At 44.6% G+C, this 24,857-nt stretch overlaps 1 protein-coding gene across 1 annotated transcript in view; it reads right to left on the bottom strand.

The window, feature by feature from the left end:
- The window catches only part of LOC306950746 (cell surface hyaluronidase CEMIP2-like), a gene marked incomplete at both ends in the record, with an annotated part of 47,357 nt that overhangs the window by 20,152 nt on the left and 2,348 nt on the right, over positions 1–24,857 (bottom strand). Inside the window, 15 exons of the mRNA XM_079541108.1 lie at positions 3,499–3,714; positions 8,427–8,604; positions 9,996–10,148; positions 10,395–10,430; positions 10,534–10,665; positions 11,042–11,127; positions 12,123–12,251; positions 12,899–12,968; positions 14,405–14,610; positions 18,368–18,577; positions 19,387–19,556; positions 19,996–20,184; positions 20,508–20,677; positions 20,890–21,451; positions 21,544–21,684. Of these exons, the coding sequence (XP_079397234.1) occupies positions 3,499–3,714; positions 8,427–8,604; positions 9,996–10,148; positions 10,395–10,430; positions 10,534–10,665; positions 11,042–11,127; positions 12,123–12,251; positions 12,899–12,968; positions 14,405–14,610; positions 18,368–18,577; positions 19,387–19,556; positions 19,996–20,184; positions 20,508–20,677; positions 20,890–21,451; positions 21,544–21,684 (2,648 nt within the window). The remainder of the gene's footprint in view (positions 1–3,498; positions 3,715–8,426; positions 8,605–9,995; positions 10,149–10,394; positions 10,431–10,533; positions 10,666–11,041; positions 11,128–12,122; positions 12,252–12,898; positions 12,969–14,404; positions 14,611–18,367; positions 18,578–19,386; positions 19,557–19,995; positions 20,185–20,507; positions 20,678–20,889; positions 21,452–21,543; positions 21,685–24,857) is intronic.

Raw genomic sequence — 24,857 nt, 5'->3', positions numbered from 1 at the left:
TTCTGGGGTCAGGGTAGGTGGTCAGAAAGGTCCCTTCAGACCTGAAATCTCATGAATGTATTAATCACTTTCAATCAGAACAGCATTTTGTGATAAAGAACAGTGGGAATGAACACTGAAAGTGCAAAGTAATATCTCACTTGTGTCTTTCTGGATAAGACACAACCATTTCTGTCCTATCTCTGTAAACTGATGTTATGATGTTATTTCCTTCAAATATTTGTATCCAACAAACACAGAACATTAAGGTGGCATCTGCAGTGCACTTGCTACCCAATTAAATGCAACAATAGCTGAGATGCCTCCTGCACAGCTCTCCAATCACAGTCTTGTTGGTTTAGTCCTCCTTATACTCACAGGTACACAGAAGGTAGCACCCCACACTTCCCATTTATCCCCTCCTCTGGGCAGGAGAATGAGGAAGAGGAGGAGGAGCAATTACAAGCTAATGGAGTAGGAGAAGCAGAGCTAGTTAAACATTATAAAATGGATCCTGCTACTTGTCTGGATGGTTTAATGGACATAGTTGTCATTTTAGCTTCTTAACATTTCATGCCAAAAAGATTTGTCAGATTTCCCTGTGCTTACATGGCAGTTTTCCCAAGTAGACTGTGAAACTGAGAAGATAAGTTCCTTTAAAATTCATGGGGATCTGCTATTCAACTGGATAGCCAGCAAGAAGATAAACAAAATGCAAAGCAGTGGAACAGAAAATCTTCATTGCTGAGAGAAAGTTTGGTGGTGTTTTGGTTTCTTTGACATTGCTTTTGTCCTGCTGTGCTGTCAGTTGTAAAACTGGGGTAAAATGTCTTTAAAATGAGAAACTTGAAACACATCTACTCTTCTAGTTCTTCAGTTGTTCAGAAAAGGATCATTCCTCTGGGGAACAATTTTTCTCTATGAACTTCTAAGTGAAGACTCCAAAATTATTTCATAAAGAAGTAGTATTTTTTCTTCCTCTTATACATATCAGGACCAATTTTAGCCCTAGAAATAACAGCAGCTTTGCTGACATCAGCAAAACTATTTTCCACTGCTGTATATCAGAGATCAAAACTGGACCTCCATCCAAATCTGGAGGGCATTAGCTGAAAAATAGTTTGCAAGATTTCCTTCTTCCAAGTCTGTGTGATGCTCCTCAAACACCACACATTGGGATTGTATAGTTTTGTCTGGGCATGGAAAAGTACCATTGCTATCTACTGCATCTCTGGTTTGCTTTAGTTGTAGAATTGTCATTGCCAAACCCACTACCAGCTGAACACACATAACTTACAGGTGCGTGGTCACTGTAATTGCAAACACTGCAAAAGCAGAGCTAATAGAAGTGAAACAACTTCTATTTCAACTGACCACGGCAAGGTAGGTAGTGATTGGCTGGAATGAACTGATTAAAAGAAAAAAAAAAATCAAAAGAATTACCTAAAATGTTTAAAAGTAGCAAAGAATTAATTTTGTTAACTCAAAAATGACACTAATTTTGCTAAGCAGCAGTCTTAGAACCATCTAACATCTTTTTAAGCTACTAAAGGAAAATAGCATCTACTGCCAAAAAACTCAGCCTATTTTAAAAAAGGACCTGTCCCAAAAAAAGAAAAGTTTCACAATCTGTCCTGAGTTGCTCTGAAGTCTGCAAGCAAGCAGTAAGCACACAGCTTCAACTGCCCACTGGGAGCTAAAGCACTTCTTTTGCTATGCATGTAGAAAACAGAAATGGTTTCGGAATCTCATTCACATTTTCCACAAGCAACATAGGTGTTGAGATGTCTCCAGGTCAATGCATTTGGAAATCTCACCCACCTACACGGAGGTAACTGTGGGATGGACCTCTCACATTTTTCTTTTATTATCAGTCTCTGCTGCAGTTGTAAATCAGGTTGATGGGATACCAAGGACCTCAATGCCCTCCTGACAGAGACTGGGTGACTCACAGAAATCCCCAGAAGCTATGGTGCTGCCAGGTTTTGCAGTTTCCTTGTCAATCTCCTTCCATCTGATGCTCTTCCCTAGAGCCTCACTTTATACTACATGAGTTAAAAATAAAATGTTTGTCTTGTTAGGACAATACGAACCTTACAGGCTTCAGGATCAAAAGGGAAGGACAAAGAGGCCTGATAGTTCCTGCCTGTGTAAATCTTGTGACCTTAAGCTGGTCCCATAGCCCTTTTTTGGCAAAGCAAGGCAATGCCGAAGCCAAAGCACAAGGCATTTCTTAGACTTCCCACTACAGGAAGCTCCCAGACACCACATGAGGAAGATGCACGGTGCAGAAAGAGCCATGAACCAGCCATGGGAAGTCAGGTGGGAACATCAGCCCAAGTTGCCAGACTAAAACATCTTCAGAAAAGTGTGCCTCCAGGATTTTGTGGAGCTAGGAACACTGCCAGAGGAATGGGTTTTCCCCTTTCTGGGCAAATTTTGTCCAGAAGAAGAGCAGAAAAGTAAATGGAAGGAACCAGAAAGGAATTAACTGAACTCTAGGCATTTTGCTCAGGAAGGATTTAGATGTAATGTTAGCTGAAGGACTTGGGTCTTGTTTTTCCATGCCAAGTAGCCCTTCCCTAGTCTATCTTGGGCCCATTTCAGCTGCAATGTAATGTCACTGTTTCCTTGAACTGAAAGGAAATTTTCACCTGCTTACACTAGGGAAGAATAAAGGTTCTTGTGTACCAGAGCTACAAGAGGAGGAAAAGAAAAACATATTTTGTAATAGGACTACCAAGATCAAAGCAAAACATCTTTCTCCTTAGTTGGATCCAATCTTTTAAGCTGAAATACAACACCCAGAACTCAGCTCACAAACAAATCATCCACTTCTAAAGATGCTGAGAACCAAGGTCAAGCTGAAATCTTCCATCAGATATGCCTTCCACATTAAATCAAACTCTGTTGCACGGGACCAATTTCTTCTACACTGCACGCACATACATTTCCCTACCCAAAACCCATAAAGTTAATGTGAACTTCACTTATCCTGCTGGATGCTGATTAGATGAAAAATGCTGGTAACAGATCCCAGAGAAGCAAATGTTTACGCTTGCCTAAACCTAGCCAAGGAAATTTTCTATGGTGGAAAAACAGCCTCACCACGTAGAGTGCCATAGTTGGGAAAGTATTAATAGACATAAAAATATAAATGCCTACTTGTTTACAATTCTGAGTTTAACTGTTAGGTTGCCAGAGCCTGGAATATTATTTCCTTAGAGGCACAGAGGAAAATACAAGTGCCAAGCACAAAAACCCTTCTTCAGTGGGGCTGTCTCTTAGGAGCTCAATCTTGTTTCCACCTAGTCAATAGCAAACCAGAGGACACAAATCCAGTGTCTAGACACTTTAAAAGCAACTCCTGATAAAGCAAAACAGTAAAACTATACCCAAGGTATTATTCTCCTGTTATCTTTTTGAGTGTTCAATGGGTTTCACTCCACCACCTCAAACAGAGCATTTGGGGACTCCCACCCAACACACGCAGTGACACTGCATGCAGCACCTCCTTACCTGTGCATATCTACCAGTGCACATCACCCCATTCCAACGGGGGACGGTGACGCAGCCGGGATGACGGAGCAGGTAGTTGTCTGCTCTGCCTACAAAGGTGTTGGAATATCCCGTCACGGAGCCATCCAGATCATGGAAGACAGACATTTTGTCACCGTCATTATCATTGTTTCCAAACCACTGGCCCGCTCTGCCAAAAAACACTTTCAGTCCAACCTAGCAGGAGACAGTAAGGAGACAAACCGTAAGGGCTTGAACTTGCAGTGTTTTAACAGCCAAGAGAGTGATACATCTAAGACTAGATAGCATTATCATTTGAGCAACAATTTTGCTTGGCTATTCCACTTAGACTTCTGGCGACATTGGTTTTCACGCTTCAATTGCAGGAAACATTTTTGTAAGAATTAGACTTTGAATTGTACCCACAAAACCATTCATTCCTTGAAATCACACAGCAATAAATTGCGTTGCGTCAGAAAGAAGAGGATGACTCAAAGGAAAGGGAAGCACTGGAAGATTATGAAATTTACAGAGAAGTAAGCATCTTTGACCCGGGTTATAATCAAAGAAACAAAAACTACAAAAACTATGGTGAATTTTCTCACATATTTCCAATGGCTGTTCTGATTCTGTGACACGGCGTTGCCCAGAGAGGTGGTGGGTGCCCTGTCCCCGCAGACACTCCAGGTCAGGCATAGATGGGGCTCTGAGCACCTGATCAGCTGTAGTTGTCCCTGTTCAGTGCAGGGCAGTTTGAACAGATGGCCTTGAAAGGTCCCTTCCAACTCAAACTATTATTCTATCAACTATTTTTTCATATTTTTTTCCCCAAAAAACCTTTTAGAATGCATAGAACTGACAGCAATTCTCAGAATTGGTGCTTGTGTATATCCTAATGTATCCTCTGAGGAATATTTTTTTAGGCAAGAAAAATAACAAGAAAGAGCATTATCATCACTGTGCATAGCTCTATTTACAGAATTCTTCAGTAGATAAAAAAAAAATGTCTGTCCCAATAAGAAAACACAACAAAATAAGGAAGCTGCAGATGTTCACCAAGAAGGCATGGGATATTTTAATGCCTACAGAGAAAATTATTGCACTGTGTGATGATTAATTTCTGAGGAAATCAAGACAATAATTATTCCAGGTTGTTTGCACAGAAAGAACCCTGAAGCAACGTATATTGAAATAGCATAAGTAGCAAGTTGATCATGCTGGCCCAAAGGACTATAATTTGTTCCGTTTTGCTCAATTTTAATTGGACTGTTCACAAGAGTAAGAATTAGGGTCAGCAAGATTATGCTGCAAGTTCACCAAGAAGTTCAAAGGCTTTATTTTCACAATAATAAATAAAAATCTTAGGAGAACTGGAGAGCCATTGTGATTCTCAGTTAGATGGAAAGTCCCACTGGCTTAAAAAGAATGACTGCTGTATCAAGAACAACTTGCAGAATGAAGCAACAAGAGCCTTACATTGCCCTAGTAAGTCTTGATTAAAACTAAATTAAACCCTAAATCCATATTTTAGTCACCTCCTTGTTTGTTCATGAAGCTGATACTTAGACACCTGAAGCAGTCTCATTTTAAAAAGGCTCTAACACACAGAAATTCAGTGTGTATTTTTCAGTGTATTAAAATCTTTTCTTACTGTGCTGCAGGAAATTTTTACCCAAAGGGCTATTTGGCAAAGAAGAAGGATGTCCTAAGTTCTGGGGAGGTTTTTTTTGTGTGGGCTTTTCCTTTTTTCCTTTTTTTTTTTTTTTTTTTTTTAAATCTTTTTAGTTCATAAAAAAACAAAATGCAAACACTGTGCTGCAGCTCAAAGCTTTGCTATAAACACTTTGTGACAGTGCACGTCTTGGGGCTGAATTTGAAAATGGGCACTTCCCTGGGGAAGAGAACAAAGTCAGCTGTACTTCAAAATAAACTAAGGTACAGCCTGTATGGCTTACATCTGATTAACAGCCCCACTGCTCCCATCCGGGAGGGAGTCTGTTTTGGTCCTGACATTAATCTCATTTCTAACATTCTCCTCTAAAAGTCTGAAAGTCAGAAATGGTGTGGAAATGTTAATGAGTAGTATCACTTTCTTCTTTCATGCATCTCAAGACAACCTTGCTTTTGTACACTGAGGGACAGGAGGTGCACTGAGTTTGCTACTACTGCTAAAGAGCACATGTGAAAGAAGACTCAGCTTATCAAGTATGTTCACGAGCTAGGAATGAGACAGAAAGGAGCACAGAAACAGATCACTTCTAGCTACCACACTAATATTCAAACACCTAATTTTCATTAGAAGTGAACAACTCAGGAGTGACATGGTGCAAGGGCCACTTGAATTACCTGCCTGGTGCCTGACAGGTATATGACAGATGGTTATTAAAGTACATCATTTCTTAGTAAAGCTAACCCTGTCCAGAGGCAGAAAACCAACACAGCTGCGTACAATCTCTTGATTCTCAGCTCACTCTACAACTGTGCAGCAACACAGCAGAGGCATGAACGGATAGATGTTTTATGACTAAAAAGAGAACACTGGATCAGGCTGCTTAGAGAAGCTGTGAAGTCTCCTTCTCTGGAGATATTCAAAACCTGCATGGGCACTGTCCTGTGCAACCAACTGTAGGGAACCTGCTCTAGTAAGGTTTGGGCTTAATGATCTCCAGAGGCCCCTTCCAATCCCTACGGTGCTATGATTCTGTGCTGGGTCTTCTTAAATGCTGCACAAATGTCCTCTTTGGGCATGGCTCTGCTCTGGGGCTGTCTTCTTGAGCTCACCAACTCCCACTGATTGTCAGTAAGCAGACCTTCAGGAGACTTCAACCATCAGACCAGCCCTCAGCTGGGTTAAGACCAATTACTGCTTCCTCTGCATTGAAATAAATTTTTTTAAGCACCTTTTTTTTTTTTTCAGTAGTCCATCATTATTTTAAAAAAAAGTACAGATATTTTTATATATGAGAGTTTGCCAATGAAAATGACAGGTAGAATAATTTATGTGGAGCATAATGTTTCAGTCTTCTGTTCTACCTGAGAGTTTATTTTTATGCTGGAACGAAACAAGACCTGACGAGCTTTATTACTTTGTGGTCTAACCAACCAGCTGATTAGTCTGATTAATTAGACAATTACTCTTTCAGCATGACTAATAGTTTTATCATCATGGTACAACTTGCAGTAATGTTTAATTTATTCTTAAAAATCAGCTGTAAAATGATTGTCCTTTAGGGAATTAGTGTTTAGCTATCCTTGAAAAAGTAATAAAATGAAGCCTGGAGATGGAAAATTAATTAAAACAGTTTACAGGTTGTATCTCAACTGGTCAAAGACATATTGCCCCATGTAGTAATTAACAACAAAACAGTAAACTATCCTTCAAGTCTGAAATCAGATTTAGCACATCTGGCTTCAATCCAGATAAAATAGAATCAAAGTGAAAACCATCGGGAGGCAGGTGGTTACAAACAGAAATGGTTTTGAAACTGGCCAAATACCAACTTGAGAAATGGACTTTTCTTGGAAATGTACATACATAATAATGTCATTAGCATTTTTTTTGGTAACAGGTTGACACTGTATTATTTTAATTTGTTTTACAGAAGTAGTAGTAAGTCTTCTGGTCATTTTTACCTTGAAAACCTCAAAGGCATAGCAATATTGAACTACCCCTTAGAGAAAAAGTGCCAGGACATTGGCCTCAAATGGCACAACAGTATTAAAGATCTGCATTTTCAGGCATTCAGTAAGTAACCATCACCTCTGCTGATGTGCACAGATATTATCTGTCTGACGCCATTCCACTGGATAGTCTTACAGCCATTACTAAAGGAAAAGTTCCAATTTCTTCCACTGAAAAAACTTTTTCATTATACATTTTTTCTTTAAGTTCCTCATCCCTGTTCCAGAACGATTTTCTCATTCATGTTTCCCATGATCATCTTATAACCATTTCCCCATGGAAGACATAAGGAAGTACAGCAAATTAGCTCTTATTACTGCTCCAAATCTCCCTGAAGTATCCAAAATTACTGAGACCTCTTTACCAAAACATACAGGATCTGCCTTTTAAAGGAGCAGTCAAGTGACTGCAGTCAGCATCACCGTTCCATGAAAAACCCTCTTGTTGTTAAGCTGAAGTGTACCAGAGAGGGGACAGACAAAATGGCTGCTTGCCAGAGTAGTGATATTGGTCAATCTCAGAGCAATGGAAATTTTCCTCAAGATAAGCCAAACCTCAGCCCAAAGTTACTACAGTTCACGGACATCCTAACAAGCATGGATCTTGTTTGAAGAGAATGTAAGGAGAGGTTATGATCCCTGGGAGTGAGCCAGGTGGAATTTATCATTTCCCAAGCCAAGTGTTCAGAGCCATGATCCCTGCAGGAATCTAGAACAAGGACTGGAATTGCTCAGCATCTTATGGCTGCTGCCAAGACACAAATACAGAGCCCTATTCTGCTCTCGCTGCTCAAGGAAAGTCCCTGTTGTTCTCAACAGGAATTTCACTGCTAACCCCAGGAAACAGACCATGGTTTTGCTTCTAATTGCATTTGCTTCTTTCATTGTAAGAACTGTACTGCAGCTTGCTGCCTCCTGATACCTCGCTATGTCCCTCTCAGACTCTGAGGCCAGGTTCTCACCAGGTCCGTGCAACATATTAGCTGGCAACGCTGCACAGAATGGTGTTCCGGCTGTCCTGTTTGCAAGGTGAAAACTTGTCTACTGAAGATTTTGCTGTGTGCATTTGCCCAGGTATAAGGTACCTTAATATTGATATTTTTCAAATGTTAACGGATTGTAAATAACCATCGTCAAAAGAAATTTCATGCAAAATGAAGTGATGGTACGCTTTAATGTAACATGCACCACTTCTAAATACTTTGAAAAACTCCACATCTAGCAGCATGCATTCCTGTTTTACTTACGCTCTTCTCCATCAGGATTTGTGACACATTATTCTGGGGGCTTATCTGCCAGGAGTTTTTCATGAAGAAGCCAATGGCACTTGAGTATCGGTCAGCAGTTGGGGTAAACTTCTTGAAAGTGCATTTTGCCATCCTAACGGGCCCATCATAAATCTGGAATCCACGAATAGGGAATGTCCTGTGAGATTTAAAAACAAACACAATCCTGTGTTAAAAGCTTGGACAAAGTGTGTGTTCTCTCCTGAAAGCACAGAAAGCTGTCAACAAGCAGCTAGTAGACCTTTCTTTTCCCAAAAGAGGGATCTGAACGCTAAGCACACAGCTGATGGAACTTGAATTTCTGCTTATCTCTAGAGGACAAGGCTCAAGGAACAATAACACACACTGGTTGCGTAAGGTAAAGGTAATGCAGTTCAGAGCTCTGGTCCCTTGCCACCCAGGGATGAATTGGCATGAGGAAGCCCCAAAGGGCTGTGTGGCAGCTTTGCTATGCAGTTCCCTATTCCAGGACAGAGAGATTTCTTTGGAAAACCTTAATGTGATTGAAAAAATGGCATCAGTCACAGTCTATGAAGAATAGCGTCTTCATAGAAGAAATTACAGAGTGGTGCAGCACAGTTTCTGCTTTCCCCCCAGGCCACTTCAAACACGATCCCCAGAACTTAGCCCACAGCACTTCATATAGAAAGCTGATTCCTACAGTACCAGCCCATGGACATGTTGTCAAGTTGTCGGTGTTGAAGGAAACACCGCTGGAGAGGACCTGCCCTTCCCATGGCTTGTCTTGAGAAGGCTCCAAGTTTTGCTTGGCTCTTGCAATGTTTGGTTAAAGGGTGGCCTGCTTCAGCTTCACAGATGGAAATGAGAGCTGGCCAGTAGCAGCATGGCAGAGTAGGCTGCTGCCTACCACATCCAGAAATATTGTCGATTTGTTCAGACATACAAGCCACACAGCAGACAGCAAATGGGCACACAGCCTGAAGGACACTGGGAACCAGGTGATATTATTCCCTACAGAGGGCTTAAGGATGGATGAGCATTGGCTAACACATACATTAGGGAAGAATTTAGACTTGGGGAAACACAGCTTGCTCTGGTGATGCTTTTGCTGGAGAGAGGTTGTGCTGCCATCAAAATAGCAAATAACATTCAGATGTTGAAAGGGAAATAAGATGCAGTAATGAAGACGCCTTTCCCCTTCGACACATTGCTCTTGCCCACGCAGATATGCCAGCAGGAGAGTACGAGGGAGGTATGGTGTAAGGGAGTTGCACTGTCAGGTCAATGCTGTATGAATGAAGCACTGCACAAAAGCAATTTGGTATTTTTCAGATTCTCTAATCCACTCACCAGTGACTAATAAATCAAGCAGAAAATTAAAATCAAACATTTGGTTGAGAGTGCTCTCAAATTGTTGTCCTGAAGAGGAGTTTATTTGGATGCTTATTATTTCTGGCCTCTACAATAATTTAAACACCCAATACAAATTACTCGTTGGTAGCCACATTCATTCCTGAGGCTTTTCTTCATGCTGCTCTAACAGGAAGAAATGGCAGAGGAACAACTCACTTGTTTCTGGGCAGTGTCCTGTATTCTCCGTTTGCCCCTTTTCCCCAGTAGCTGTTCTGGCCTCCTTGGGAGCCCAGATTGCTGCTTTCTCCAACAAAAATGGACCGTGACACCTCCAGGCTAGAGCCATCGTCAGTTGGGAATGTCCCATCACTACAAGCAGACAAAAAAACACAGGTAACTATGTGACCAATCAACTCACACTGTTAATTACACAAAAGATACAGTATTTCTACCCAATTTATTAAGCCAATGGCCATATGTGCTCTGGGAGGGAAATGTTTCTTACAGTAAATAGTAGATGGGAAGTAGTAGACCCAGGGAAGGGTCTCAGCTTCTATTCTTTGGCCTGATACCTTGTGAGGAAAAACAAGAAGAAGGTACATTTTAAGAAATTACCTTGCCAGTGTGAGCCCAATTCCATTGTCTGAAAACCTGGGATGGGAGAAGCACAGAGGTGCAAATTACAATGAATGTCAAAGGGGAATTTGGCTTACAGGCGGGGGGAAAGGTGCAGCATGAATTTACAGGAACCTACCCAGAGTTGTGGAAAATAATGTCACCGCCCCTGGCCCAGGCCCCATGGTCATTATTTTTAAAAGCAATGAGACCATCAATTATGGCAGGAACTCGTGGCTTTTCAGGATCAGCATCTTGATGTGGGCGAAACCTGAAGCAAGAAGCTTGGTTAATGCAGTCCTCTTAGGATCTCTTATGTCATCTTTCAGATGCAAGCTTTTCTAAGTAATTAATAAGTAATGTTGCAGTTTACAAACCGACTAATGAATAATGAAATCTAGACTTTTCAAGCCTTTCCTGGCTTAGTCCTTACAATCCCAAATGCACGCATATCATTTCTGATCAGCAAAAATACAAGCAATTCAGTGCATAGCTATGAAACACTTGTCTCTGCACATCAGAGAGACCTTGTGAGTATTTTCAGATTCTCCAGCCATGATGAGGCACTAATGACCTGCTAAATGTGATGCAGAAGCCAAGAAGCAACAGAAGTATCCAAAGTGCTTTGCCGTACAGCATGTGCTTACCTGGCATTATCGACAGTGAGATACTCTCTGGGATCTTCAGCGCTGGCTCTTGTTGTCTTTACTCCTTTTCCAATAAACAAACCAGCCTGAAAAAGCAGACAACTCCAATTACTTTACCAGACTGTATACAAGAGGCCAGAGATCACAGATTTTATCAATGAACATGGGCAGCCTGCGCGTGCAGGCAGAGCAACAGCCTGCAGCCTGGGCTCTCTCTCCCCTCTCAATGTCACTTGGCACTGCTCAGGGTGACATTAGCACAGGATGTAGTATGCTGAAGTCAGGACAGAGCCTGCTCTGCCATATGTCACGCATCAACATCTTGAGCTGTCTTCTGACCCAGTGCAAGGCACTGAACTCCCACTCTCTTTCTCTCTTGCTGAAAGCAATAAAGGACTCTGCCAAGCTCTTGATAACTTTTTGGAAAAAGGCTGTTGTTAAGAAGTGCAGCTTTAAATAAAAAGAGTCGAGCCACCCAACTGTCAAAAGAGAACATGAGCTGCTGCAACCAAACTAAAGACTGAGATAGAGCAACAGCTGTCATAGACCAAGATGTAATGTTTACAAGAACCAGAAAATAGTACTGATCTCAGTCTAGAATCCTTAGAAATAAGTTGAAAACACTTTTTATAGCTCACAGGTTATGTTTTCATGTCAACAGAATATTAGAGGAAATGTGTTTGTCTTGGAATTACCCTTAAATATTTGGTCTCATTTTTCAAAGGTGATGAGCAAACCCTGGAACAAGGTACTTCTGCTCACCCCTCTACATCCTTACATCACTGTGGCCAAAGCAGCATTCAGTGTCATCCTGCTCATCGTTCCTTAAACCTCAGCAGTAGGTACATGTCCAGTCTGGGCACAACCCCTCTAATAGAGACCCCTGAACTGGCACTCACGTTCTGCTCAGCTCTTTCTTTATTACAGAAGGAGTGGTACAACTGAACATTGAGTGTCTCTTGATATATGCTAGAAAACCATTATCAAAATGTAAGACAGCCATATATCATTAACAGTGCACATGGTCAGCCCTGCACCACTGCACTATGTTGGTGGTAACACACAAAACTCATCCACGTGCCTTGAAATTGGAGTGGACTCTGTTGTTGTAAAATACTCCCAAGGGGGTATGTTCAGCTTGTCCTTCTGGATATTGCCCTTCAGACTGTCCAGTTGGAACCCTATGGAAGATGTACCAGATCCCGACATCCTAAAAAACAAAGGGAGGTCCAAAGAATGGGACACAGCAATTAGTGATGGAGATTATCCTGGTGACTTGGTGCTTCCCAGTATGCTGGCCGGATTTTTAAGCTGAGCCTGCAAAACTCATGCAAGTCCGAAGGGACACACACCAGCCCATACTCATACACATCTTGACTTTCCCTTTGGCATGCACTGTAGGCCCCTTGGGCACACGTGGAGGTTTTAAAAATCCATGTGTTGTAGATGAAGTTCAGGTGGCTTATTAGAAAACATAGCCTCATCTGCATAGCCACGTTACACACAAACAGGATTTGGTTAAACGCTAGAGATAATAACACAGAAAGAGTATGTATTTATATAAATAAATGTAAAACTTTATTGGGCATTAAACTATTAACTACAAATAAGAATCAATGTTTTCTCAGAGACACCACACATCATTTCCAGCCACAGCTGTGACAGAAATTGGTCTCAGAAACAACTGTGAGACAAACATGGGCAAATCCTTCACAGAGCGAAAGACTGCAGAAATATATATCCAGATTTTGTGATGACTTAGTAAAAATTCATTGCCCTCACACTGGTAACATCAAAAAGAGTAGAATATATGAGACCTGGAGGCAAAGTACAGCTCTTGCTGTTAAGTGGTTTTACCTGAGCACCGGCAGCTGCATTCTCTATTAAGTTGTTGTTTGGATTTGCAATCCAGAAAGTGCTGACAGCCCTGAAAAATCAAAATCAAAATGATCCTGAACAGTTACCAAACAGGAAGGGATATGTTTTCATAGCACTGTGCTGGACTTCAGCCACAACCCTCCCATTGACTTTAAAACGCCACACAACCTTTTAATGACACTCTTGAAGGGAAAGAAAGCATCTAGTGATGTCAGACATTCATTTGTAAAGCCACATGCTGAACAAATAAATTATATGAGACCATTAACACAAAATTCCAGTTCTGTTAAATGCACCTTAAGGAAACCTGATGTCTTTATTTCTTTTCTTTTTTCCCAAAATTGAAGTAGCTTTGGAAAATGCCTGAAAAATGAACTTCTGGGTTGGTTTTTTTTGGATCTCTGGGGACAATGGCAAGAGGTAGGGGATTCGATATGGATTTATGATGCTTCTACTTGGAAAACAAACAAGTGTCCTTGCAAGCCACAAATAGCTCGTTAAACAGGAGATTAAGGAGATATTATTTTGACATTTGTTCAAATAAAGAATTTTTGCCTCAGAGGGAAGATCAAGTAGTGACACAAACAGAAGCCAGATATAGCTATGAAAACATTATCATCTGTTGTCTTGCTTCATTTGATAACATTTTTTGCTATAATGAAAAACACATGTAAAAACACTCCAAACCTTTTCTCATGACTATACCAACTAATTGGATCATTCTAGGCAGGAAATCTCAATAATTTTTTGTCTACTTTAACTACTGTGTAATCAAGAATCCCCACTCATTTGCATGAGTAGAATGACTACATAGGTGTGCAACAAACCTGTATTATCTGTACAGTCAACCTTAGCATTTCTACAACAATAATTGTTGTTAATTCTATTGGATTACTTACATAAATAAAATAAGTAGAGTTTAGCCACTTGATTCATTTCCAGAGAACATGAAAATACAAATTTCCTTGGCTAAATTATATTCTTATTTGCAAATACTAGGCAGGTCAGTACCTAGATCCCCTGAATGCCCCTGTTATAGCCCCTCAGTCTCCAAAATGGAAGATAACTTGGTAAGCTATAGTAATGTGTCATTTATCGTATTACAAATGAGGCTCATGGCACTTCATACTAATCTCTACACTCTCATTAAATCTCCTTGTGTACTGTAGGCGTTTGTGTGCCTGTGTCTTGCAAACTAACTAAAAAGGCCAGGTTGGATGGAGTCCTGGGAGCCTGAGCTGGTGGGGGACAACCAGCCCACGGCAGGAAGTTGGGACTGGGTGATCTTTGAGGTCCCTTCCAACTCAAGCCATTCTATGGTTGTATGACTATGATTCTTGTTCAAAATAACTGAAAGATGATCAGAAACAAGCCAAGTACTCTACATATTTATGATTATATTTGTTTCAACATAACATTCTTTAAGATGCAGCTATAAAGCTCAGCACTGCAGTTAAAAGCAACTCCATTTCATGAAGCACTTACATGCAGTCAGTGCTTGGCACCGGAATGTAATTCCCATAGACGTGGCTCCTGATGGCAAGGCACATTGCTTCATTGCGATCTGAGGGCAAGATGGTTCCCGACCTGGTGAGCAGGCCCAAGTTGTGCTGGAATGTATTGCGCTGCTCCGTCCCATCCTCCAGGAAAAAACAGTGCCCCAAGGTGTCATAGCCAATGGTGTCTTTTACCTGGAAAAAAGCATACAGGCCATAGAACGTGACACTAACAGAGGTGGCAGCAATGACATGCTTTGCTTAGCAATGAATTCTGAAACACTGACTGAAAGGTTTTGCCATTGTTCTGCACAGTGCCTTCATGTGCACTGGTCCAAGAGATAACACTCACGCAGTTTGTGTAAGAGTGGACTGATCTTATGCAATATTGCAGCTAGTAAAATTACTCTGAGGAAGATCATAGGCATAATTAAAGGGAAGTTAAAATACTGGATTTTAATCTGCCCTCAGCTCTAGGAGAGTATGTTTGATTCAGAATCACAGCGTGAATATCTGTGTAAATATCTGTGTGTCTCAGGTGGTACACCAAAAAGCTAGTTCAGACATTCTCATGACTAGGTTTCCCAAATAAAATTTTAAAAATCTTTAAAATGCAGCATATGAGGTAATTTTTTCTTTTCAAAGCTTCTCTTCTTCTTCTCCACTCTCAGAAGGTGGAGCTCCCCTTAATGTAACGATCAGCTTGGGCAGAGCTGGTGTTTCACATTCAGCCTATTTAAGATTAACTGACATGCATTAAATCCTAATTTGACCAAGAGGACTTAGCACAAAGCTCCTTTGATGTACTGCCTTATGAAGGCAAATTTAGAAATCCCTCCTTTAAATGCGAATACTAAATCAGGTTAGTTAAAGTACCAGCTATTCGTTACTAAATCTCTCTGAAACCGAACTTTGTACTTCACATGATCCCTGCCAGCGTGTGTATTCATTCTTCAGGCATGCAAAATGGCTGTTGACGTCAATTAGAGTTATGTCCATGTAAGACTGCAAGATTGATTAATATTAACCTGCTCGGTTCCTGTACACAGAGGGAAACTTGAACTAAATCCATTTCAGTTCATATCCTGTGATCACACCTTAATGGGCCACAGCCATACATAACATCTGGAGTCACAAATACCGTAGTTCTCATAAGTATATTTCTACTGGATTTCATTCCATTCCTGGCGGTCCCTCCTTTGTCACCTGCTGCTCAGTGAGGTGTTCAGGTTAAAAATAAGGCATCACACAGGCAGGTACCCAACTCCCAACCAATACATTTTTGGAAGTCCACTGAGACTGCATGTGAGTGAGATAATGCAGAGTGAGCTACGAGGCAGATGACCAAGAACTCAGACACAGTGACATGGAGAGAAAGTGTGTCCATCAGCTGAGTCTTGGAAACGTGGATATGAAATGGATTTAGATAAAAATGCAAGTGCCCCTGCCTACCTGCTATGAACAGTAAGTCTAGCTGCTTATATCCTCCCAAATGATAGTTTGGAGTTGCACTGAAGACTATTTTTGGAGAAAATATATAAAGCAAGCTGCCTGCAGCCATAAAGCAAAGAGCATTTCAATTAGTGAGTTTCATTCTTGGGAATTTAGCTAACTTCAGATAATCTGTGCTTCAGAGAAGTGCATTAAAAATCAGTCTTGTCACCAAAAATAGATTTTAGCTTTAATGAATATGATTTGTGGTAGCTTCAGAAACTCATGGAAGCCCTGAAAGCTTACACAAATGGAACCGTATTATTCACTCTCCTGTCCATAAAAATAAAAAAAAAAAAAAAAAAGAGAGATTTAAAGATTGTTTACATTTGCACTGAATGAGAAGGGTCACAGAATCATATAGAATGGCTTGGGTTGGAAGAGACTTTAAATATCATCAAACTCCAACCCAACACTATGGGCTGGGTGCCTCCCCAGCTCAGGCTGCCTAGGGCCCTGTCCAACCTGGCCTTGAGCACCTCCAGGGTTGGGCACCTGCAGATCTCTGGGCAGCTGTGCCTCTCCATGCTGTTAGATCAAAACATCAGTAATCACGATTACAGCATATCACAGCATATCACAGACAGAACTGAAGGCTTGAAATGAAGAGCCACCCTGCAAGCACTGTGACATCAGTACATTACAGTACAGCAGCACACAGCGTCGTCCCCGCTCAGCCCACAGCCCAAGGCCAGATGATTAACATGCCTCTAAACACTGAATTATATATAGTTCAGCAACACAATATAAATGACCTTGAGGCACTGCAACTTTATACATGAAAGACTGCAATATTCTGCGGTATGCTTGACGTGTGTTAGGGCAGTGAGCAGCGTGTCACAGCCTGCTGCCCAGCCACAGTGAGTAACCCAAGCTGAAAAGTGGCTGCAAAGGGGCACGAGGCTGACAGGCAGGAGGAGCAGGTGGGAGAAGGGCACACAGCTCCCACCTATGTTATCTAACTGCCTTGCACTGATACACATACAATTCTCTGGAACTATGGATTGTTTTATCTTAAAGAAAGGATTTTCAATACATTTTAATCACTCTTAATGGCAGCACTGAAACCACGTGATTCTTCCACAGAATCAGATATTTAACCTTTGCTATAAAACCTACTGACTGATTAATGGATTCAAAGCCCCCAGGAGGTATCACCTGCTGGCAGCCTGAATCTATTCTTTGATTCCTAATTTTGTGCCCACTTAATCTCACACACCTGGATAACCCATTGACATCCTCCCTTCTGATAAAGGCCCAGAGTATGCACCATTATTCTTGGAAATAACATTAATGAAAGGCTTAATTTTTCATGCCCGCCAGGTTCCTGATATTCACAGGGTGTAATACAATGGGAAGAGAAAGGGAGTTGAGCTGTATCTAGACACACTATACAAGACTCCTGCCATGCAAGGGCTCCATCTACAAATAGCCGGAGTGAATCACATGTAAGACAAAGTAATCAACAATTTTGAGTGATCTGGACGTTATAAATACTGTTTAGAATCATAGAATGGTCTTAAAGGCCATCTGGTCCAACTGCCCTGCACTGAACAGGGACACCTACATCCGATCATGTACTCAGAGCCCCATCCAGCCTGATCTGGAGTGTCTGCAGGGACAGGGCACCCACCCAGGATACATGAAAAGTGCTCTCAGTCATAGAAGTCAAGTGTTGAATCTTAAGGAATACAACCCTTTGCACTAGGGTCCCACCAGCCTGTGTCTATGTCACATCTCACAGAGCTTTATGTCCAGAGCTGAGAAAAACTTTCCAGGAAAACTTCAGAGTTCACAGATAGTTCTAGGAGTGTCTCTGCCTACACACACATCAAGTGAATGAGGAAATGCCCACGAACACCAAAATGCCATTCAGGGTCTGACAGAACAATTGGACACGTTGGGACTGGAGTGGGAATCTGCATTTCCTGCTGGGGCATGTGTGTTTTTTTTTCTTTTTGTTAAGTTCCTCTCCCCAGTACCCATGTGAATATCTGGGTCAAAACCAAGTTCCAAGTTCGTGAAGGCATTTCTGGGTCCTGTTGCATTCCTATTGTATTGTGAAAACTTTTGGATTTGTTTCATGTTACCCTGACTTGAACAACTCTCATCTTTTTTTATTTCTGTTGCAAATTAAAGGTCCGTTGCTTCAGTCAGGTGCATTAAAAGAGCATTGCTTTTGCTTTAAATGAAAGTTCATAGGATCACAAACTACCCCAAGTAACCATGGCAAAGAATTCACTATCTAACCACATCATTAATAATACTAATTATCAAGACAATACAAAAAACCTGAAATTCAACTGTAAGAGCTGAACTGCCGGAGCAGAAGTCCTCATCTGTCAAATGAAGTCAAGACATCCCCCGGGGAGACTTTTTTCAGCATTCTGATTTCTCCTTGCATCTCAAAAGGCTCTTAAGCAAAGAAATTAACTTGGTACTAATAAAATAGGTTTCCTACCAGCAGGCCATGAGTCCCATGTATGGCAACACACCTAGAGAAGCAGTGGTGGATAGCCAGATTATCAAGGTACGTTGGGCGTTGATACCCTCCTCTCTCATCGACATCTGCAGCCATGTGAAAGTGCACAGGGTAACTGCCCAGGATTTGCTGCCCCATGTTTTTTAACTCCACACCTGACATGTGCACAGAGCTAAAATTCGCTAAGATCTGTTGAGAGAAATGTAGATCCAAGTAAGTTGTTGCAACAGAAGTATACAGAAAAAGAAAAGCTTTTTTTTTTTCCTATTAAGCAATATGTTTGCAACACAAGGCAGGGCCTGATCCCACGGGGTGCCAGCTCCCCACGGTGACTCACAGCAGCACCTGCAGAGGAGCTCCAAAGAGAAGCTGCCAATCAGCATGCAAGCGTTCAGCAACAGCTGTGTGTCCATACATTAACATCTTCACAGACAAAACACCCCTACCAGCTACAGAAAGAGATAATGTTTACCAACAGGCTCTATTTCATGACAATTTAATCTCTGTCAAGTGATCTTAAGCCAGACCTGCACAGATTTCCACCAACTGGTAATGGATTTATTTTACACAAAGCTTCTGGAACAGCAAAACTTTGAACACTGACTGAGAACCCTTGGGGCAACCCAGAGAAACCAAAGCACAACAGGAGGACCCAGCACTCAGCTGAGCACTGAACGGAGCAGGTTGCTCAGTAGGTAGTACAATTCCTTTAGCAATATCATGCAACATGTGCAACTTCACATTGACCCAACTGCAATGGAGCTGATGAATCTCCTCTGGCATGGAGAAGAGCATGTTTTTGTGTACGTGGTGAACAAATGGGCACAGCCCCATTGCAAGTATCATTGCTGGCAAAGCAGGCCTGCAAACCTTCCCCACAAATATCCTTTTTCCCCCAGACACAAATGGCAGATTCATGCATTATACTGCTCATCTACAAGCCAAGAGAGGAACTAACTGAACCCACCTATAGGAATATGCTTTAAAAAATCACTTACTTTAATATGTCCTCCAAACGTGTCAAAGGAGAAAAACTGACATTGATTTTCTCCATAACAGGAGTCTTCCATTTCTCCTTGGATAAGTATATTTCTAGACAGAAGACCGACCTCTGCCCTCATATCGATGCCATCTATGACTTCGCCAATATGAAGATAAAGTGGGCTGCCTGTGGAAATTGGAAACCTTTTTGTTCAAGTGAGCACATGTTCATTATTGCATTGCTCTAAGCAAGTGCACGCCTTTCCTTCAAGCAATCACTGAGTTTGGGACATGCCCAGCAATTAATAACTGATCCACAGGAGATCAGCACTTCCCTTGAGTTTTACAAGAGGCAGCTTCCTCAGGTCAGATTTTAAGCCCCAGTACAACACTGGGGCCTTTCAGGTCTCCTGTGACAGGGACACGGGCTTATAGGACAATATGGCTTAAGGGGCCATGGTGGTGATGGGCTGACAGGACTAGATGATCTTAGTGGTCTTTTCCAACCTTACAGATTCTATGATTTAGCTAAGAAGACTAATTAATGTAAATGTAGAATGTAAAAGACTTGACAATGTAAAGATTTACCTCAAATGAAAAGCTCAATTAAAAAAAAAATCTCATACCATCAATTTTTACTTGATTGCTTTTACATTCAGGGCAAGGAAGGAGGTTGAACTCCTCAGCCTGATGCATGGAATAATCCGTACTGGCAATGACGATCCTGTCACCAGGTAACCAGCTCCTAACATCATCCACTAAATGGAGAATTATTCCTTTGGACACCTCCACTTTAAACCCATTATGAGGCACTCCTGAAAAATGAAACAATCCATTATTTATTTATTTATTTTTTTACAGTTACACATGCCGGAATAATACAATTAACTGAAGAGCCACCAATGTCGTTTTTATCTAGATAACATCATGCGCAGTAGAAGTGCTTTTGCCATCAGTGTGTCAGTGTCATTTCCTTGCAGGTGGCAAAAGGGGTACTTCATAAGAGTGCTGCTGTTAGTGTGGCCACCGTGCATATGAGCAAAATCCAATGGTACAAATTGCGCAGTTCAGATTCATAGCAGAGAGAAAAGACTGAGCAAAGCAACAGAAGACAAATTGTTATCAGCAAACACAACACCTTTTATCCATCCACTGAAAGCAGTAACAGTGAAACGGGTGCCATCGTAGGTGAGGAATTCTCTTTGGGCTACGGCTAACCCTGTTGTCCCATTCCCATGATACTCTCTCTTATCTTCCGCCGTCGAAAGCGGATCCCCTCCGAGGATCCCCACCAGCGCCCAGGGCTGCCTGTACGAGATTAGGAAGGAGAGTTCCGAGCTGCACCCCGCGACCCCAGGGAGGGACTCAGGAGAAGGCAGCGCGGCGCAGCCTCCATCCCTCCCTCTCTCCCTCCGGGCCCCTCCGCCGGGCAGCGCGGCGGCCGCGGAGCTGTCCATGGTTCCCAGACCCCCAGGGCCGCAAGTTCGAGCCCCGCTCCCGCCGCTCGCCCGCGCACTCACCTGTAGCCCAGCCGGGAGATGTGTTGGCTGCGCAAGCGATCCCGCAGCAGCAGCCGTGTCTCCACCGTGAGGCTGCGGGCGGCCGAGTCCCCCACGGCGGCCGCCACCACGCTGCCTTCGGGCTGCAGTGCCAGGAAGTCGCGCAGCCGATGGCACTCCGCGGCCCGCAGGTGGGTGTCGAAGCGTCCGGCCGCTGCTACCCGCCCCGTGCCGGCGTCCAGGACTCGTAGATTGAGCCCGCGGCTGCCCCACTGCCTCTCCGAGTAGTAGGGACCGTGGCGGAGCCCTCCGGGGTGCAGGGTTTTATCCAGGAGGCTCCAGGAGCGGGGCCGCCGCCCGTGCAGCTCCAGCACCCCGCCGCGCCCCACGCCCAGGAATTTCTGCCCGAAGCCGTCCACGGCCGCCCCGTCGGTGGCTCTCCCGTACAGCGAGATGGTGGCCCGCGAGGCATAGGGGCAGCGCTCCGAGCCGACGTGCAGCTCCCCGCCGTCCCGGATGAGGATGTAGCGGGCCCGCAGCGTGATGGGCGGCCCGTGGGGGCGGTCGGCGAATACCACCTTCCCTGAGGGACGCGGGGAGAGGAGTGGGGTCGGAAGCTGGAAACGTGGGATACCACCCGCATCCATCCCCCTCTCGGTCCCCCGGGCCGCTTACCTCCGTCGCGAATGACGAGAGAGTGGAAAGCAGCGGAGCTCTCGAGCCGCAGGGCCGCCCCCCGACCCACCACGGCGTGGCGGCGGGTGTCGGAGCCGGGGTGCCACGGGGCGAGGTGCGAGACAGGCTGCGGGCACGGCCCTGCAAGAGAGTTGGGGCAGCGGCAGCGCGGCGATGCGCGGCGGTGTGGGGGGAACGGGGGTCGCGGTACCGACCTGCGCACTGCTGCCGTTCGCTGCTCCCGGCGCGTCCCGCGGCGGCACCGGCATCGGTGCGAGGGGCAGAAGGAGCGCAGCCCCGCTACCTGCTGCCCCAACACGTGCGGAGCCGCGCCCGCCGCTTCTCCGCGGCTTTGCACGGAGCCGGCGCAAAGACGCATTTGGCTTTGGATTGTTTCTTTTTTCTTCTTCTTCTTCTTTTTTTTTTTTTTCCTTTCTTTTTTTTCCTCCACCTAACCGCATACATGGAAACCCCTCCCTCTCCCCGCTCCGTACAACCCCAAGCACAGAGCGGCGACCACAACAACGGGGCGAACAGAGAGAGCCGACGAGAAGGAAAAAAAAAAATACCGCACCACCACCCCAGAGGCAGAACGACTGGAAGCACCGGCGGGTCCCAAACTCCGGCTGCAAAGAGCGCTTACCCAATGCCGGCAGCGCGGGGCCGCAAACTTTGGCGGCCGTCTCCCGGGAGCTCCCGACACGGCTGCTGGGCAAGGACAGAAGCAGAGGTAGGGGCAGGCAGGCGCAGGCAGCTCCCGCTCCTCCACTCCGGCTGCCTCCCCTCTGCCTCCCTATTTATATCCATCTTCCAGCCGCCGGCGGTGCCCGCACTGTTTACAGCAGCTCCGGCTGCTGCTGGCTCCTCCCAGCCGGGAACGATCCCTCCAGCCCGGACTGACATCCGCGGCCGGCGTCCAGATGCTGGGGCTGGGGAGAGCCCCCCTGCCAGGCTCCGAGCCGCTGGGGCTGGCCCAGCATCCCGGGGGGGTACCCTGGGGACTCAGAAGACCCGGCTACACTGTGGGGTTCAGGGCTCACTTTGGGTCCCCAGGCACAGTGTGTGCTCCCATGGGGTGCCCTGCCCTTTCTATGGGGAACATCAGAACCCAAACATCCCCCATGACAGCGGATGAACAGAGAAGTGTCTGTCGCCTCGCCTCAGGTCACCAGGCTAACCTGAATGCAGAGCCAGAGAATTCCCTTCAGAAAGTACCTCAAAGAAATCCACGTGCATTTACCCCTCTGGCATGGCCCACGCTCCTCACTCTTGCAGACACCTGCCCAACCTCCTCCTCCTCGGTGCACACGGCAGTGCTACCACCACGTTTATTTTCCATAAACCAGAATATCACCTTTTCCCCGATCACCTTCTCCCTAGGCTGTAAAACACAGCAGAACAGAACTTCCTGGGGACACCACTTACTTCAGTCACTCCTTCCCATCCCTCATCCCTGCTCTGCATCCCAACACCCAGCAACAAGGCCAAGCCAGAAGGCAGCAGTGCTCCCACATATGGCCAAAGCCAAAGCGCTGCGAAGCCACAGGTGCCGTGTCTCAGCGACAGTTGTGTGCCATCATCTGGTCAAACAGCTTCAATCTGTCACCACTGAAATCTACTCCAGCTGAGGATTTCTTCTGACAGAGGGCACAAAGAGGCCATAGGTACATTAGGAACAGCGGGCAGAATAGAAGACACAACTGCTTCCCTACACCCTGCTCTGTATGCCGGATGCTGGTGGATGTGAACACAGCTCCCATCCTGGAGGAACACAATGGGAGAGGCTTGAGCTGCCACTTTTGCGGCTGGCTGTTCACTGATCACGCAATGCTGGCACTTCTATTCTGTCTCAAACAGCTTTTGGCATTTTCCTTCCAAAAAGGGAGCAGCATTAGTCAGTGTTGTGCCTCGTTCTTATCTGAATGCAACATGTATGGACATGAGGTACAGCAGCCTGGGTTTGTGGTTTTGGCAGATAGGTGCATCTGCTGGTGGGAGCTGCAGGCGGGACGAGACAAACAGGAGCATGTCGTCTCCAATTACCCTGAACCCTATGGTTCTAGGAGTGGAGGTGGAAAGGAACCCAAGCCTTCATTTTACATTTCTCGGGTCCCTTGAAGCTTCATCGATTTGTATTTAAAATATTTACTCTAAGATTCCATGGACTTACTTGCGACCTAAATAAGAGATGGCAATGATTAACCCAACCAACCCAGTGATAGCAGAAATAAATGTCATGCAGACTTTGGTCGACACTCAGCTCCATGCAGGTCCCATGAAGCTGTTAGCACAGCCAAAGGTGACTCTGGTTCCTATGGGTCTTTTTTGGAAAAAGAACCCTAGATATGGACAGGGTTCAAATCCTTCACAGCCATTTCCCCTGCGGCCTCAAAACCCACATAAATGCACTGCTGAGAGCCCTTTCCAAGAGAAAGAATCCTCCTTGGAGGTGAACTATCTGTTTTCTGCTGTATTAAGCTTTCACTGGCTGAGGGGGGAGATTACAGAGCAGATCATGGGCAGATCATCTCATTTCTTTGAAGAGTGCCACCTCACTTCCAGGAAAGCACACAAATTCTGCATATTGGTGCCTGTGAGCTAAAGCCCTTTCCTTTTTCCTGCAATGGGAAACCAAGACAGCCTACTGCCTACTGTGCTTCTTCCTTGAAAACAGAAAAATCAATCCGATCTCACAGGGTGGCTCCCGAAAGTGTGTTTCCCGGGCACACTCCCTGGCTGACCGCTATCCTGTTTCCTTATTGCCACCCGGGGAAAGGAAGGAGAAGCGGAGTCAGCGTCCCCTCGGCAACGCCCGCTCCCACGTTCCCCCCTCCGCCGCCCGAGCGCTGCCGGCCCCGCGCTGCTCCACCGCCGGCCGGTAGGGGGCGCCATTGCACAGCCCTCACTGCAGCGCCGTCCTCCAACCCCGCGGCCCCGTGACTCAGGCAGCTCCTGCAGTCCCCCTCATTACATTAGCAACGTTTCTTCAGTATGTTTTTCCCTGCGCCTCTTCTTCGTTGCACATCTGCCATCCTCTTTGGGTTTTTTTTGTTTGTTTGTTTTTGTTTTTTTTCTGCCTTAGTTTTGTATTTTCCAAACGCATTTCCACAGACAGCCCCCGGTACCCAGCAGGGCACTTCATCGAATCATTAAGGCTGAAAAAGAGCTCTAAGTTCCAACCCCAGCCCAGCCCACCGTGCCCACTGACCACATCCTCAGTGCCACATCCCCACTGTTCTCGAGCACCTCCAGGGATGGTGACCCCACCACTCCCTGTGCATCTGTGCATCACCCCTCTTTTGGAGACAAGATTT

This window comes from Tetrao urogallus (genome assembly GCF_951394365.1).
Source record: "Tetrao urogallus genome assembly, chromosome: 11".
In the NCBI taxonomy this organism is placed as follows: Eukaryota; Metazoa; Chordata; class Aves; order Galliformes; family Phasianidae; genus Tetrao; species Tetrao urogallus.
Note: the sequence above shows the minus strand (reverse complement) of the source record. Positions and strands in the feature narration are given on the sequence as shown.